Here is a 16,033-nt window from a genome sequence, read left to right as displayed (position 1 = left end):
AGTATTAGATAAAATGTTTGTTATGGAGATTTTATTTAGATATAGATTATATGAAATAAGGAATAGACTAAACCTACTAGTTGATAGACACAAAGAGGATATAAATACATTAAATAGGAAAGATAAAGATGCATTTTATCTGGAGAGCATACTAAGAAAAGAAGTTAATTCAACATATATTGAAAATTGTAGGTTAAAAACCGAATTATCTGAGTTAAAACATAACAGTGAGTATTTAATATACCAGAAAAATATGGAGATCAGTCAATTGGCAAGTGCCCTACAAAACTTACAGTATCAATTAGATCATTCAATTCATAATATTAGAGACAAACTAAGGTGCAAATACGGTGATATCGATTGTTTAAACTATCAGGCTTTTAATATATGTAATAATTTACAACTAGAAGCTGTACCTAACCAAAATTTTGAGATGAATAGTCTCAATAGTCAGTCAGGCAATAGAACTAACTCTATCACCTTTGGTGAAAATATTTATAATTCAGAAGATCATACATTACGATTAAAAAGGAAATTTGATAAAGATACAGACATAAATAGCTTATACATAATTAATGAGAATTTTGAATCTGAAGATAAAGAAAAGCTGAGCACAAAAAAAGCCGAAATTGGATCTGACAAATCAAAATTACAAATAAATAATAATAAATTAGAAGCAATGGACTATACCAGATATATTGTTATTACAAAGGGAGATCAGAAGAAATTGGGTACCAGTTCAATAGAATATCCAATATATTCTGTAAATAGCTCAGCGGATAACTCCACATCTAATTCAATTGATAATATAATAGCATCTAATATTTTTGTGAAGGATAACTCAGAATTATCAGATCAGTGTAAAGTGGATCACTTAAGTACTTCTTTGAACTCTCCAAAAGCTACAGCTAGTAATAATCTTACACTAGTACCGAGGAGTCCAGCAGTTTCAGATGTAATAATAAAACCAATTATACCAAACCATAAATTAGTGGAGCAAGTCTTTTCTAAAGATACTGATAACATAACTTCTATCAAAGTAAAAAGTCAGGAATCTAACAAAACTCTTTCTACATTAGAGAAAGAAACAGTACAAAATTCATTATACAATGTTCCACTTTGTTCTCATTCAAAAATAAACTTATATAATAATTTAGACTCTAATTATTCAGATATTAATAAGAAGAGAATGTCTTCAGAAAATACTTTGCAGAGTAGCTGTGTAGATTTACAAATAACAAATGATTTCTATCAAGGAGAAGAGATGGAATCAGAAAAACCTAATTCAAATATGAGTAAAACTTTGAGTTGTAATCTAAATACAGCTCTATATCATCTTAATACACTAGATAGCTTCAAAAGTGACAAGTTTTTGGAAATTTCCAATGAAAATATGGAATATCCCAAAGTACAGGATGGTGCTACTGTAGAATTAGAAATATCAAATAAATATGGGAGACACTTAAAAGAGTCCGACAAAATTATAAAAGATATCAATTTTCCTAATAGCATTGTGGAGGAGACAAAGTTATCAGATAAAGTCATAGATCTTTCTAAGGTATTTCTAGAAACTGGAAAGCATTCTAGATTATCTAATAATATTAATAATTTTATGCAGAATGATAACTTAATAGAAGAGACTAAAACTTCAAGAAATATTTCCGAAATCCCTCAAATATATGCTAAACCTTTAGTAACTTGTGAATCATCTTGTCTGACACAAAATTCACAAATATATACCGAATCTTCAGATATTCACAAATATATATCTGAAGATACAATTATTACTAACATATCTAATGAAATAATAACCAAATTAGAAGATTCAATATTAGATCCTAAAATTGCACTAGATATGTCACTGGATATGTCTAAATTAAAAATATCACAAAGTGAAAAGAGTATCAAATCTATGAATGAAGCTACATATTTGCAATCAAACAAGACTACAAGCTTCAATAAATCAGCAAAAACTCTAAAGACTGAATCTAATGGAAAATCACCATTAAACTTTGGATCAGTAGAGAATCCAAAAAATAAATCACGTGTAAAATCAAATGAGAAGATTCCATCATTTAGAACTTTAGAGCATATAGATACGAGGAAGAAGTCAGAAGTATTCGTTACATTACCTGGACTAGAAGTTAAAGAACATGTTTTAAAGTCTACGAAACTAAAGAAGCTGGACACTGAGGATATTGATAAGAAGAAGCGAGCAGAATCCATTGAAGTAGCTTCCATATTAAATCGCAGGAGTCTTAAGAAAAAATTAAGCAATTGCAATATATTTTTAAACACAGTTGGGTGTTTAGGAACTTCTTGCTTGCCAAACAAAGATAACAGAACATTTCATCAAATAAACCAAAATTTAATTTTTAAAAGTAAGAAAGCTACTAATTTTAAAGAATCTCAAAGTAAAATATTGAGTAAAGAGGTAGTAAATAATAAGAAAATTGCCAATAAGATCTCTGACACTATTTATTGTGCAGATAACCTTGAAAGTAACTCAAATTTAGTCATAGACAAGTCTCTTGATGCTACTAATTTCCCCCTTACAAGTCCTATTGTAAAAGCATATAGATCAACAATTAAATATCTTAAGTCTATAAATGATGATAATAATCAACCTAATGAAAACACAAATAAAAAGTATAATTTAGACTGCAAGAACAGTTCGTATATAATGTACTCTCCATCTCAAGAACAAATTCAATTGGAACCTTTAAATATTAAAGAAATTGAACCAGTAGTTTCAGGTCACCCAAGGTATAGTAGAAGTCAGACTAGTCCAATAGAAATCAATTCAACGAATCCTACCTCTATCAACTTAATTTCAAATAATCAGCACACTTCTTCACTACAGTCTGTATACAATTTGGGAAATAATAATGGAATTTCAAACACTAAAGGTACTCAGGACCCAGTCCTAGCTTATCCAAAATTTATAACTTCTACAAATAGACCTACCCATTACAATTCAGGTTATAATAATCACCATCGTAACTTCACTACATCATTAATAAATCAAATACCTCCCCGACATATAAACACTCACCAAATTAATTCTATATTTAACTATCCAAAGTACGCAGCTTCTGTTCCTCTACCTATTACTCTAACTCCATTATATCATCATCTAATACTCCCAAACGGGTTTCAGCCACTATTCAAGCAATAAATCAATTGATCTCGAATATTTGTCTTATTTTGATGGGATTAAATCTAAATATTATTTGGTAACTTCTTCACACCTTATGCTGCATGTTAATATGGACACTAAGTTTTTAATTGGTTGTCTACTGAGACATAACGTAGTACCTTTTATATTGCTATCTTGTCTCGTCTACAGTGTAAATAGTAGCAAAATATTAAACAAGAGTAGACAACTACCTCAACTCTGTCTTGTATTTACGAAGGTATATGGGAGGTCCTATTCTGGTGGAAGACATCTTCCGAGCACTAGAATTATCTCCATAATAAGTTTGGTAAGTATTTTGTCGAGTATTTTTAATTATACAGAAAAGATGTTTCCTTCCGAAGTAATATGGCAATGTGTAAAAAAAAATAGCTCTTTTATCTACAAAAGTAGTGGATTTACCTTTACATGTGAACCATACAATATAGCAGCAATAAACTCTTTAAAGTATTCAGGATTGGCAAATAGAAATGCATTAGGACTTGATGTGAAGGTAAATCCAAATAACCAATTAATAAAGAAGGTTCAAATAACCAAGAAGAAGACTGGTACACGCAGTACTAGAAGACCTAATAGGTTAGTTACTACAATTAAATTGTCAACTGATCCTAGACAAGTTAAAGAGAAGATTGAAAACGCATTTAGTCATCGTAGAGATTTAGTTAAAACTGCCAAACAGAAATACAAGAAGATCTTAGGGATAAAGTGCTAGGCTATTCTATAAGGTTATTTAACTAGACTTTTCGAAATGCTAAGGATCTCCTGTTTTAATTTTCTACTATGTACAAACTAAATATATGCCTTGTCACAACAAGCATAGTAGGTCACTATTACATTATTCTACTGTATATTCCTTTTCTTCAGATACTATTACTTGTCCTCAGTTTATTTTATATATTCTTAGTTTGTAGATAGTGGAGTTTGGAAATTCCAGTAGGCACACCATATTTTAAGTTTAATGGCGCTGAAATGTTAGTGTATTGGTGGTGCATTGTCAGATTTATACAAGTATACTAAACTATACCAGTAAAAAGGAGACACTAACCTGAATATCTGATAGTATATTTCAAACTTATCTATTTTAACTGGTTAAACTTAATCTTTATTAAAATTTGGAATTAGAACCTTAACTAGGGCTATAAAAGAAACATTATAAAGATATCAACTGTACAAGGATACAAAAAGTAAACAGCAAATTTCCATGGACCATATAGTATCAAACAAATCACTTGAATATTGTTTAAGTAATTTGGTAGGTATAGATATAGATGAAATTAGAGAAGATGAGATAGACGGGATTTCAGCAAATAATACTCAACTGCTTTTGAACTCTATATGGAAAAATCTACCGAGAGAAATGACAAATGACGGCTTAATGGTAATATTACCTATGAAGCAAATAATCCAATTTCCTAGGGTATATGCTTTACCTGAAATGAGAGAAAAGACTAAATGGGAGAAATTTGCAGAAATGAAAGGTATTAAGAAAAGAAAGAGGTCTAAGATGGTTTATGATCCTGTAACAGATGACTTCGTCCCAAGATGGGGTAAAAATTCAATTAAAAAAATACATAGAAAACATAATAGGGCAATTATAGAAATTAAAAATAATATAGATTCATATGAGGATCCTAGAGAGAAAATTTCAAGAGAAAAGGAAGTGGCTAAGATTAAACAGAAATTAAGAGAAGTGAAAAATAAGAAACAGACAAAGAGGGATGAAAGTAAGTTACCATTAGGAGTTATTAGCTTAAGAGGTAGCAATCAAAAAAGGACGAAGGATGAGATAGCTAGGTTATATGACAGAGTTGCAATTTCAACAGCATCCTATGGTAGAAGAGACAAAGCATTACCTAATGAAGTCAACAAGGTCAGAAACACTGGTAATAAGAAGAGGCTTATTAATATAAAAACTGAATCTCAGGTATACAAAGATATAATCAATAAGTTGTGTTAGTTTAGGATTTGGTCTATTATATTTCATAAGCTTTAGATACTTTTCTTCTTCTGTTATAGCTATATTTTGACATCTTAACAATACATATTGGCGCTTATATTAAGTGCCATTTAGCAATTGCATTAATGAACAAAAGCACCTAAATGTCAACAGCAACTTCCCTAGTAGTTTATGGAGACTCACTTTTACTTGAGTCAAATGATGGACAAAGAAGGAGTCGATGGAAAAGGCCTGAATATACTGTAGAGAGTGATCTGGTAAAACCTAGTCGCTGGAAAAGTATAACTGAAAAGGAATTTATACCACCTTGTTTTATGGAATTTCCCCCTGGAGTAACTTTAGAAGAAGTGGACCAATTTTTAAAGGAGCAACGTTTAGACGAGCTAATGTATAAACTCCAAGTTGGAGATCTTGAATATGGGGACCCAGATATAAGAGAACCAAGTCCACCTCCTATATATGATAAGACAGGATCACGTATAAATACACGTGATATGAGAGTTAAAAAGAGTATGGAGATTGAACTATCAAATTTGATAGAATTTATGATGAAGCGAGTTGAGGACTATGCACCTCCAAACGACTATAAACCCTTAAAAAAGGTTAGAAGACTAATCATACCATTGGACAAATACCCAGAGTATAATTTTATGGGATTAATTATTGGGCCTAGAGGATATAATCATCGCCGTTTAGAAGCAGAAAGTGGATCATTAATTTCAATAAGAGGCAAAGGTACTTTGAAAGAAGGCAAGAAATGCGATCACCAAACAGAGGAGGAGTTGGCTATGCCTATGCACATTCATATATCAGCTGATACTCAAGAGAAAGTAGACAAGGCTGTAGACCTAATACAACCATTACTAGATCCATTTCATCCTTTACATGATGAATATAAAAGAAGAGGTTTAGAGCAATTAGCAATTGTGAATGGTACAAATATTTCTAATAGCTTCGGAACAAACTTAGGAATAAGTGGTAATAATGACCGTTGTTTACATTGTGGCTCTACTAACCACCCCTCCTTTAGTTGCCCTGATTCACAACTAATGTCATCATATAAAAAAGCAGATATCAAATGCTCTATATGTGGAGATAAAGGCCATATTACAAAAGACTGTAAACTATACAATCCAAACAAGAATATTGAGGAGGAATATGAGAAAATGATGAGTGAATTGAGTAGCGTTAATCACATATCTAGTGAAATTAGTAATAAGGATGACAATCAAGGAGTATCAAACTTGGAAGATAATGATAGTACGAAGTCGAGCTCCAACAATTTCTTTAACTCCAGTATTACAAATGGACTGAATACAAGCACGACTAGTGCCTATCCACTATCTTATATACCTCTCTTACACCAGAATGGTACCCAAACCAGTACAATACCTACTACAATTGTTCCTACAGCATATACAGCTACAAATACTCCAATAGTTGGTCATAATGTTGCACTACAGCTAAGTGGGATGGTAAGCTATACTAGCTTAGAGTGTTCTGGACAAGTAGCTTACATACCTCAGTATCAACTATATAATAATGCAATACCTACAAGTTATATACATCCAAACGCACATTTATACAATACTAATGCTCAAACTCATGCAATGAACAATATAGATGATACAGATGACATGGATCAATCTGATTAATCCTAATAAACCGCCTATATGCAAGTATACGTCTCATTGCGGGCAACTAGCTTTCAGCTCTTATTATATTAATATTCTTGTTTAGGCCTATTACTCTACTACTAACTACTGGTTTTATTTTATCAATATATCAGTAAGTATGTTCGGCTTCAGTAGATTCACATCTGGTAGTTTTTTTGCAAGTGGATATGATAGTGATCCCTTATCATCCCCATTTAGCCATGAGTATTCTTGCTACCCAGTAAGCTTTGCAGGTCGTGATGAATTGGAAGCAGGCAATAAAATTTTACTACCACCCTCAGCACTTAATCAACTAGCAAGGCGTAATATATCATGGCCAATGCTATTCAAAGTGCAGAACTCACTGAAACACAAAGTTACCCATTCTGGTGTACTTGAATTTGTTGCCGAAGAGGGGACATGTTACATGCCATACTGGATGATGCAAAATCTCGAATTACAGGAGGGAGATATTGTAAATATCACAAATACCTCCCTTTCTAAAGGTACTTATGTGAAACTGCAACCTTTAAGTATGGAATTCCTTGATATAACAAACCCAAAAGCTGTACTAGAAACAGCTTTACGTGGTTTTGCAACACTTACTATAGGTGACACAATTGTTATACAATACAATGATGCTTCATACAAAGTAGAAATATTAGAAACAAAGCCTGCAAATGCCATTTCAATTATTGAAACAGATATACAAGTTGACTTTGCACCACCACCTGATTATGTGGAACCTGGTGTACAGCGAATAGCAACAACACCAGATGAATTGTTGGGAACAAGCAGAGAAACTTTGTTTTCAGGATATGGACAGAGATTGGATGGAAAGCCTATAAAAACACAGAGTTCAGTCAATTCAATGCCATCTTCTGCTTCTCTTGCTTCCCAGAATTCATATTTAACAGATGACATCAATGAACCATGGAAGAATAGACTTGTAGGTGGAGTTAGGACATACAGTGATAAATATCAGGATCTTATTGATCGTGGTATTATACCTGGCATAATTGGAGTGACATCACGGAAATGATTAATATATTAAATATAACAGTAGTCTACTTAAAACCTCCCATTATTGATATCTAATATTCAGATGTTGGAGTAGAACGATCAAATGATCGGGATCTATGCTCTTTATAATACTTACTAGTACTATACCTCCTATTTGGTTCTTGTTTTAGTTTATAATTATTCACCTGACAATTTGCATCCTTACTATTCTTGTGGCTTGAATTGTCCTTAGACCATAACTTACCTAGTTTCTCTTCTCTGATTTCGTTCATCTTCTCAACATATAGTGCATTTTGAGCCTCTACATCTTTGTTGTCACTGACTTCTTTACTGTTTATTAACTTCCTTAGTTCATCCCATGTTGGGCGAGATGACCTTTCTAATTTCTCTCTTATGGTAGGACCTGTATTTACTATATTTCTCCTTCTTAAAAGTAAAGGGTTTTCAGTACCACCAGGTTTGAATCCCCTAATTTTTACCATCAAGATTTTATATAAAGAGAAAGTTCATCACCTGGAGTTATGTACTCTTGTCTATAATATACTAGAAGCAGTCTAAAGAGGAGCTAGCGCCTTTATTGTGTGGAGCATGGTAAAATATTATAACTTAATACCTAAAATTTCTTTTCATTATAAAAGAATATCTGTCCAAATATTATATTGAATAATCTTAAACTTTGGATAAGGAAATGACTGCAGCAGCTATTACAACTAGTCTAGGCTTTTTACTCAGAGAGCTGTCAAGTATCCCTGCAGTAGAACAACTAAGAGACCAAGTTATAAGTGATATTGATAACAAAGCAAATAAAATATTCATATACCCTAATAATAGAAAAAAAATATCTACAGGGACTTTCATTGGGATATCTCTCATGTCTACAGTACTTATTAGTGCTGGTATATATTATTACTACTATATATTAAAACCTAGACGTACAAGAAATACAAAATTCTCAGAGAAAGTATCGGGTCTTGTGAATATATTTCAGAAATAGTATCTAAATGTTAGTAAGGTACAAAATCTAACAGAAAAAAGAAGGGAAAAGGTAAACCAAAATAGAATATGGCCGCCTAATGCCTGTATGTCGACCGCCATAAGATTGTAATATTCCCGGGTTCTTGGAATGATGCTTGTACTATCTAATAGTTAATAGCATCCTACCGTGTTACAATGCAATGGTGAAGAAATAAGCAGGAGTATATATCACTAGAAATATTTATTATTCTAACATATTTCAATGGGCAGGCCCTTTGTACTACATTTAAATAGTATACTACAATACACTTGTAAAGAATGTGGAATGCCACTCAGCTCGCAAGAATTCCTTATTAGCACACATTTTAGAGGAAAAGTAAGCAATGCATGTATATTTAGTCAAGTCTATAATGTATCAGAAGGACCCGCTGAAGATAGACTAATGAATACTGGTCTGTATTCCATTGTAGATATATATTGTAATGATTGTGGGACAATACTAGGGTGGAAATATGAAGTAGCTTACCAAGAGAGTCAACAATATAAAATTGGCAAATATATCTTAGAAAGGTCATTATTGATGTCTAATCAGATCTGTGATGACTCATGAAATTATATTCAGGTTCTTAAGAGTTGAACTTTCTTGCACTTGGAATATTATTTTGAAGAAAAAGAAACAAATATTCACAATTACTATAAATATAGTCCTTCAGGAATACCACCCTTTTTTCTGTAAAGAGCTTTCTCTTTCGCTTTCCTAAAGTCCTCTTGTGTAACTTTCATCCTTCTCTCTCTAAGTGCAAGTAGCCCTGCTTCTGTGCAAATAGCCTTAATATCGGCACCACTAATGTCGTCCTTAGCCATTACGAATTCTTCTAAGTCGACATCTTCAGCTAAAGTCATCTTATTAGTGTGTATTTGGAATATTCTCCGTTTTGTCTTGCTATCTGGATTGGGTAGTTCAATTTTCCTATCTATCCTACCAGGTCTAATAAGAGCCGGGTCAAGACTTTCAATTTTATTAGTAGCCATTATTACTTTGACATCCCCCCTCGATTCAAAACCATCTAGTTGATTTAAAAGCTCTAACATTGTCCTCTGTATATCTCTTTCACCACCACTGTGAGCATCATGACGTTTAGTTCCTACTGCATCTATTTCATCTATAAATACAATGCTTGGAGCGTTCTCCTCTGCAACTCTAAATAACTCACGTACAAGTTTAGGACCATCTCCTAAGTACTTTTGAATCAGTTCACTACCAACTACGCGTAGGAAAGTAGCAGAAGTTTCATTTGCAACTGCTTTTGCAAGTAAAGTCTTACCAGTACCTGGTGGTCCATATAAAATAACTCCCTTAGGTGGTTTTATGCCTATGTCATCGTATAATTCGGGATGAGTTAGTGGGATCTCTACAGCTTCTTTAATCTCTTGTATTTGTTGTTCCAGTCCACCTATATCTGCATAACTCTCTAAAGGAGCTTTGTCAACTTTCATTACAGTAACTAGTGGATCTACCTCATCACTCATTATACCTACTATTGAATAGACCTTATTATGTAGTAATACAGAAGAACCAGGCTGTAGTTGGCTCTTATCTACAAATGACAGTATATTTACATAATATTCTGACCCAACAGATGATGATACAATAGCATGATTTTCGTCAATTATCTCCTCTAGATTTCCAATGCTCATTGGACTACCACGCAAGTCATCCACTTTCGTATGTTCCTCTTCAGTTCTTTCAGCTGATGGGCGGATACTCTCCATAGTTGTTATGAACTCTTGTTCCATTAATAAGTAATCTTTTACTCTCTCTAGTTTCAGTAATCTCAATCTACACTTCGTATTTGGTACTATAGTAGGTATTCTAGAGTAATGAGATATACTTTTATTCTTACGCTTCCTCTTAGTTTCAAGTGGTGGTGGAGCCACATCTAATCTCTTCTTATCAACCTGATTTTGTTGTTTTTTCTTCTTATCATTTCGTGAGTCTTCTCCTAAGTGATTTTGATGTGTATTTGCATTACCCATCTCAGCTACCTCTTATAAATTCTGATTCTAATTGGACCAAGATTGAAGCAATCTCTATATATAGAGATATTCAGTACTTTATTTTTAGTTTGTAGTGATCAGAGATCCTTTTAAAATAGCCCACAGAAACCTCTTTTTAACCGCTCTACACCATTGGTTAGGATAGCAAAGGGGAGTGACAACTACAATAATTCCTCAAGTCTCCGGAAGTTATACATCAACTTATACACTATCTGGCTTCTTGGCCTTTTCTTTTTTTTTCCTTATAAAATCTAGATTATTTTGTAAATATTTAAAGGAATACTATTTACTCTCCATCAAATTCTTAGGAATAACCTCATATCTATACATAATTTTTGAATTAAGAAGTATTTCAGAATATTACAAGTGATATTATTGTTCCTTTTTATCTATACATATTTTGCAAAATAAGGGAAAAATTATTGCTATAAAACAAACTTATAAACAAATAAGGATGAAAAAAAGTCGAGGCGCTCAGAGCGGTGTCAATAGTAAACTCTATTTTGCTGAGAGTTGAAGTACTGTTTGAAGATTTCAAAGTATGGAAAACAAGCGAAGATATAGGTTTAAACAACAACCGATTTTTGATAGTAGCTCCTTTCTGAAGATCTTTAGGGAGCTTAAAGTAAGTGAAAGTCACGCGTATAGAGTTTGGCGTTATTTGATACAGAAGAATGTTAAAGAATTTAGTGATATACCCGATGTTCCTAAAAGGATATTGGAGGAAATTCAATTAAATTTTAAGTTACTGACTTCTAATATTGTACAAAGTCATACAACTGATGATGGCAATACAACAAAGCTTATAATTAGGTTACAGGATGGCCATGAGATTGAGACGGTTATAATGAGATATGATAGATGTAATGATGTGGCTAAGAAATCAGAAAACAATAATGTGGACACATTGGAAGTACCGAATTTACCGATATATAGGAGAGTATCTCTTTGTGTATCAAGTCAGATTGGATGCAGAATGGGATGCACATTTTGTGCTACAGGTACGCTGGGATTAGGTGGATCGCTTGTTACTGGAGAGATTATTGAACAGGTATACCATGCAATAAATATTCTTAATGAACCTGTTAAGAATGTTGTATTTATGGGCATGGGGGAACCACTAGAAAATTACAATGAGGTAGTTGATGCAATAAAAATATTATTGGATACAAGATTATATGGCTTATCTCCCAGCAAGATTTCCATAAGTACAGTTGGAATACCATCTGGTATTGTAAATATGGCAGATGATCTACCTGGAGTAGGATTATGTTTAAGTTTACACGCACCAGATCAAGTACTAAGGGAGCAAATAGTTCCTATTGCGAAGATGTACAAGATATCTGAGCTGATAAGATCAACAGATATATTTATAGCAAAGTCTATGTTGAATAAATTTATTAAAAAAATTGCCGATCAGAGAAATAATCGCACTGAAGTTGAAATAGACAATCTTGAAAGTACAATTATATCTCCAAAATGGTTCAATAGCCATAGCACTGTGATGATTGAATATATTCTTATTAAAGATGTGAATGATTCAATTAATCATGCAAAGGCTCTGGGGAATTTACTAAACAATACTCATACAGACAAAAATGATATCAATATGATTTTTGAAAAATTTATACAAAGTGAACGCTTAGAAAAGAAAGTTGCAAAATCTTTCCAAAAAGCTTTCTTAGATAATTATAAAAGATCTAATTTCATATTTGTGAATATCTTGCCTTATAGTGAAACAAACGCAACTCCAAAGTATGCCACTCCTTCAGAAGATAAAGTTCGGACATTTTCCAGGATATTGAATAATTATGGAATTGTTGTTACAGTTAGACGAAAGATGGGACAAGATATTGGCGGTGCATGCGGGCAGTTAGCCTTTAAAGGTAGAATTAAGGAAATTCAAGATTATGTTGAATACAGTGATGATAACAAAAGTGACAATTATAATAAAAGTTATTTTTCAATATACAAATCATTATATAGTATTTTCAGGTCCAAACCTGCTTCATTTAACTTAGCTAATAAATATGTTATATTGATAAATATATCAATTGGTAGCCTAATCTTTACTACAGGTATTATTGGATTATTTATGTACTATAGGAGAAAGAAATCTACTACTCCATAATTATAGTATTATTTTAATTGCTTAACCCATAAATATAGTTGTATTTTTTGAAAACATTTACATCTGAAGACTTAAAAATTTATTTATTTGAGATTCAAGCTTTTCTACCCTTGCCAATAGTATCTTTTCACTTTCTTTTTGTAATGTTTGTGACTTTTGTTGTCTCCTCCTCCTCATCCACAAACTTGTGCATACTAATGATAAAGTTATTGCAAGTACGGATAAATCAGCAGCTGTGTCTACTCCAACTTCAAATGCCTTGCTTTCATCTAATGGTTTTACATTTAATGTTATTCTGCTCTTCACTGGCAATGATGAAACAGGAGGAAGTGGAGATTTCTGATTAGGTGTTACAAGGTATTGATTACTTCTTGAAGCCTTTGACTGATTAAATAACGTATATGTAGTAAATTTCGACTCAGGTGATGTAGAAGGTGAATTTAAAAAGTCAATACCAGTATAGTATTTCAAATGAGGTTCATTATTGGGAATTGTTTTGGAATTTATATAACTCCCACTGGTAGATGAAATAAAAAAAGAACGATCTAACCAATATGACCCGAAATATTTAAGATGTATATATGTTCTGTGACTACTTTGTCCAAATCTTATTAGTTTTTCTCTACTTTTTGGGTGATTACTAGCATGATTTACTACAAAGGCAACCACACGCTTACTACAAGTATTAATTATCGTTCTTGATAGCTCAAATGCTATGTCCATAAAACATATATATAATCATAACTGTTTCGGTACCATTAAATTAGTAAGTAAAGAGGTGTAATTAGGTAAAATTTTAGCAAATAAAGCGGGATAAAATTTCTTTTATGCACATCTCGTATTGTAGAGATTCTACAATATTAAAAGCTTTCTTTGCTAATAAGTATGTTCATTCAAATACTAAAATAATTAGGATATTACCATTATTTCTGATGAATTGACTTTAAGAAATATGCATATAAAATATTAAATTACGCCTGCAACATAGTTTATATTATCTACACACTCTTCAAATCTCTGACCATTATCATCAAATTCAAAATATATTACATTTGGCACTTTCCCACTAAGTAAATCTAAATGAGACTTATTGGTGTCAATGTGCATCAGTGGCTGTAATTGTCTTGCTAAGCTAGGTATACTAGTAGACTTTTCACAGAATACTATCCGGTGTCTCTTTAATCCATTATCTAGTATGCCCATATCTTCAATAGTTTTCATAAATACAGACTCCTCTTCATCATTATTTACTTGTACTATTAAATAGATGTCTGCTTTTAAACACAGCTTTGTTAAAATTGCAGAGATCCTTGTACTATTGAAGAACTTGTGATCTTTTCCAAAACACAATCCCATAGATATTTTTAAAGCACTCGCTCTATTTTTATTTCTATCTATCCCATCTCTAGAGCCAATTTCATTTCCTATATTTGATGTTCTAAAACTATTATCAAAAAGAAGTTGATAAATATACTTTATTATAAATAATGTTGCAATTATACATGTCCAAACAATCACAGAAGTTTTTGATGACTCACTTTCCCAACCTACTGAGTTCCTGTCATTATTTCGCCTATTTGCCATTTTTTATATCTCCTGAAGTATTGTAATCAAAGTACTCAAATGTTCAGCTAGAGATAAAATTACCTTAGCGCTTGGTACTCCTGTACTTATGGTAAAATTACAAAATTGTAACTATGAATGCTTCATTACTTTTTCTGGGGACTGGAACAAAAGAAGGAACTCCAAACCTAGGACATACTATTAAGAATATTGAATATGAACATTTGAATAAAGGTGAATATTGCTCTGTATGTTCAAAATGTATTGAAACATTGATAAGAGCAAATAAAACTTCGGTTGAATATAATAAAAATATCCGAAATTCATATTCTGCTCTACTATCAATTAAATCAAATAAAAATAGTGAAGTTACTATTTTGTTTGAAATTAGTGTGGAAGTTCGGAAATCTATAATTCAATGTGCCTCGAAATTTTTAAAAAAGGTAGACATCATCTTGACTATGCACTCTACTGAGGAATCAATAGGAGGGATTGATGAAGTTCGTGAAATTCAAAATTTTGAACATTTTATAGATGAAAATGGAAATGTTTCTTACTACCCAAAGAAACCGATACCACTATATCTATCAACATCTGCATTTATTAATTTATCTAATTGGTACAACTACATGATCCTTTACTCACTTAAAATTAAACCTCCATTTAAAACAAAAGTTGGAACTATGAATATTTCAGTATTTGATCCACATAATCCTGGGGTCACTACTACTTTTAAATCTATAAATGAAGCTAATAAATATGTCGAGATACATAGATATACAAATTTTGAAGATAACTTGGATTTCTCCCCTGTTCCATTTAAATACGATAGCATTAATATTACAGCTTTATACTTTAAAGGAAATAATAATGAATTAAATATGGGGTATGTTATACAAGACGAAATCTCAAAAAATCCAATTTTGTGCATTTTACCAAATTTTTCAATTATACCTCAAAAAACACTTCAGTATCTTATAAATTTACCATGTATCCAGATTCTTGTGGTACCACTTCTACAAAGTCATATTAAATCTGAAGGTACATATAACATACCAGAGTTAATAAAATTTTGCTTAAAAATAAGTTGTAGAAATGTTTACTTAACAAGTATTACATGCGGTATTGATCACACTCTTTTAAGCGATTATATACGAGATCAGGTTTTATCTCTAAGTAAATATAACGTAAATATTCCTCAATTTCATGTTGCTTATGACTCCTTATTTCTAAAGGTATAAACATATTAAGATACTTTTCAAAAAAATTTATACATTACTACCGGTAATAATATCGGTACTTGATGCCACATGCATAGTGTTGCATGCGGGCCATGCAATGTAGTTATCCCTTGACTTAATTAATACTTTATATATAGAGATTTATCTAATTTTTTTTGAAAATAATATTATAATGAATTTATTGGTATTAATTTTAGCTTTATTTTATACAGTTACACTCTCTTATTCAAGGCA

At 31.9% G+C, this 16,033-nt stretch overlaps 12 protein-coding genes across 12 annotated transcripts; 8 read left to right on the top strand and 4 right to left on the bottom strand.

Moving 5' to 3' along the window:
* Nucleotides 1–13: 13 nt before the first annotated feature.
* On the top strand, nt 14–3,178 carry cand_013280 (uncharacterized protein; the record flags this gene model as incomplete). The annotated part of the gene is made up of 1 exon (XM_067211564.1): nt 14–3,178. One exon carries the CDS (start codon nt 14–16, stop codon nt 3,176–3,178), a length of 3,165 nt encoding a protein of 1,054 aa, XP_067066887.1.
* A 346-nt stretch (nt 3,179–3,524) lies between these two features.
* On the top strand, nt 3,525–3,908 carry cand_013270 (uncharacterized protein; the record flags this gene model as incomplete). The annotated part of the gene is made up of 1 exon (XM_067211563.1): nt 3,525–3,908. One exon carries the CDS (start codon nt 3,525–3,527, stop codon nt 3,906–3,908), a length of 384 nt encoding a protein of 127 aa, XP_067066886.1.
* Nucleotides 3,909–4,397: 489 nt separating this feature from the next.
* cand_013260 (ribosome biogenesis regulatory protein) lies at nt 4,398–5,153 on the top strand (the record flags this gene model as incomplete). Its single annotated transcript, XM_067211562.1, has 1 exon — nt 4,398–5,153. The coding sequence occupies one exon, from the start codon at nt 4,398–4,400 to the stop codon at nt 5,151–5,153; it is 756 nt and encodes a 251-aa protein (XP_067066885.1).
* A 143-nt stretch (nt 5,154–5,296) lies between these two features.
* Nucleotides 5,297–6,808, top strand: cand_013250 (zinc knuckle family protein; the record flags this gene model as incomplete). The annotated part of the gene is made up of 1 exon (XM_067211561.1): nt 5,297–6,808. One exon carries the CDS (start codon nt 5,297–5,299, stop codon nt 6,806–6,808), a length of 1,512 nt encoding a protein of 503 aa, XP_067066884.1.
* A 139-nt stretch (nt 6,809–6,947) lies between these two features.
* cand_013240 (ubiquitin fusion degradation protein 1) lies at nt 6,948–7,850 on the top strand (the record flags this gene model as incomplete). The annotated part of the gene is made up of 1 exon (XM_067211560.1): nt 6,948–7,850. The coding sequence occupies one exon, from the start codon at nt 6,948–6,950 to the stop codon at nt 7,848–7,850; it is 903 nt and encodes a 300-aa protein (XP_067066883.1).
* A 52-nt stretch (nt 7,851–7,902) lies between these two features.
* Nucleotides 7,903–8,313, bottom strand: cand_013230 (uncharacterized protein; the record flags this gene model as incomplete). The annotated part of the gene is made up of 1 exon (XM_067211559.1): nt 7,903–8,313. One exon carries the CDS (start codon nt 8,311–8,313, stop codon nt 7,903–7,905), a length of 411 nt encoding a protein of 136 aa, XP_067066882.1.
* A 755-nt stretch (nt 8,314–9,068) lies between these two features.
* cand_013220 (YIPPEE family protein) lies at nt 9,069–9,416 on the top strand (the record flags this gene model as incomplete). The annotated part of the gene is made up of 1 exon (XM_067211558.1): nt 9,069–9,416. The coding sequence occupies one exon, from the start codon at nt 9,069–9,071 to the stop codon at nt 9,414–9,416; it is 348 nt and encodes a 115-aa protein (XP_067066881.1).
* Nucleotides 9,417–9,499: 83 nt separating this feature from the next.
* cand_013210 (26s proteasome subunit 4) lies at nt 9,500–10,843 on the bottom strand (the record flags this gene model as incomplete). The annotated part of the gene is made up of 1 exon (XM_067211557.1): nt 9,500–10,843. The coding sequence occupies one exon, from the start codon at nt 10,841–10,843 to the stop codon at nt 9,500–9,502; it is 1,344 nt and encodes a 447-aa protein (XP_067066880.1).
* Nucleotides 10,844–11,405: 562 nt separating this feature from the next.
* cand_013200 (radical SAM domain-containing protein) lies at nt 11,406–12,995 on the top strand (the record flags this gene model as incomplete). The annotated part of the gene is made up of 1 exon (XM_067211556.1): nt 11,406–12,995. One exon carries the CDS (start codon nt 11,406–11,408, stop codon nt 12,993–12,995), a length of 1,590 nt encoding a protein of 529 aa, XP_067066879.1.
* A 57-nt stretch (nt 12,996–13,052) lies between these two features.
* Nucleotides 13,053–13,718, bottom strand: cand_013190 (uncharacterized protein; the record flags this gene model as incomplete). Its single annotated transcript, XM_067211555.1, has 1 exon — nt 13,053–13,718. The coding sequence occupies one exon, from the start codon at nt 13,716–13,718 to the stop codon at nt 13,053–13,055; it is 666 nt and encodes a 221-aa protein (XP_067066878.1).
* A 243-nt stretch (nt 13,719–13,961) lies between these two features.
* Nucleotides 13,962–14,579, bottom strand: cand_013180 (uncharacterized protein; the record flags this gene model as incomplete). Its single annotated transcript, XM_067211554.1, has 1 exon — nt 13,962–14,579. One exon carries the CDS (start codon nt 14,577–14,579, stop codon nt 13,962–13,964), a length of 618 nt encoding a protein of 205 aa, XP_067066877.1.
* A 113-nt stretch (nt 14,580–14,692) lies between these two features.
* Nucleotides 14,693–15,799, top strand: cand_013170 (uncharacterized protein; the record flags this gene model as incomplete). Its single annotated transcript, XM_067211553.1, has 1 exon — nt 14,693–15,799. The coding sequence occupies one exon, from the start codon at nt 14,693–14,695 to the stop codon at nt 15,797–15,799; it is 1,107 nt and encodes a 368-aa protein (XP_067066876.1).
* Nucleotides 15,800–16,033: the final 234 nt, after the last annotated feature.

The sequence above is a fragment of the Cryptosporidium andersoni genome (genome assembly GCF_001865355.1).
Source record: "Cryptosporidium andersoni isolate 30847 chromosome Unknown contig_52, whole genome shotgun sequence".
Lineage (NCBI taxonomy): Eukaryota > Apicomplexa > Conoidasida > Eucoccidiorida > Cryptosporidiidae > Cryptosporidium > Cryptosporidium andersoni.
Note: the sequence above shows the minus strand (reverse complement) of the source record. Positions and strands in the feature narration are given on the sequence as shown.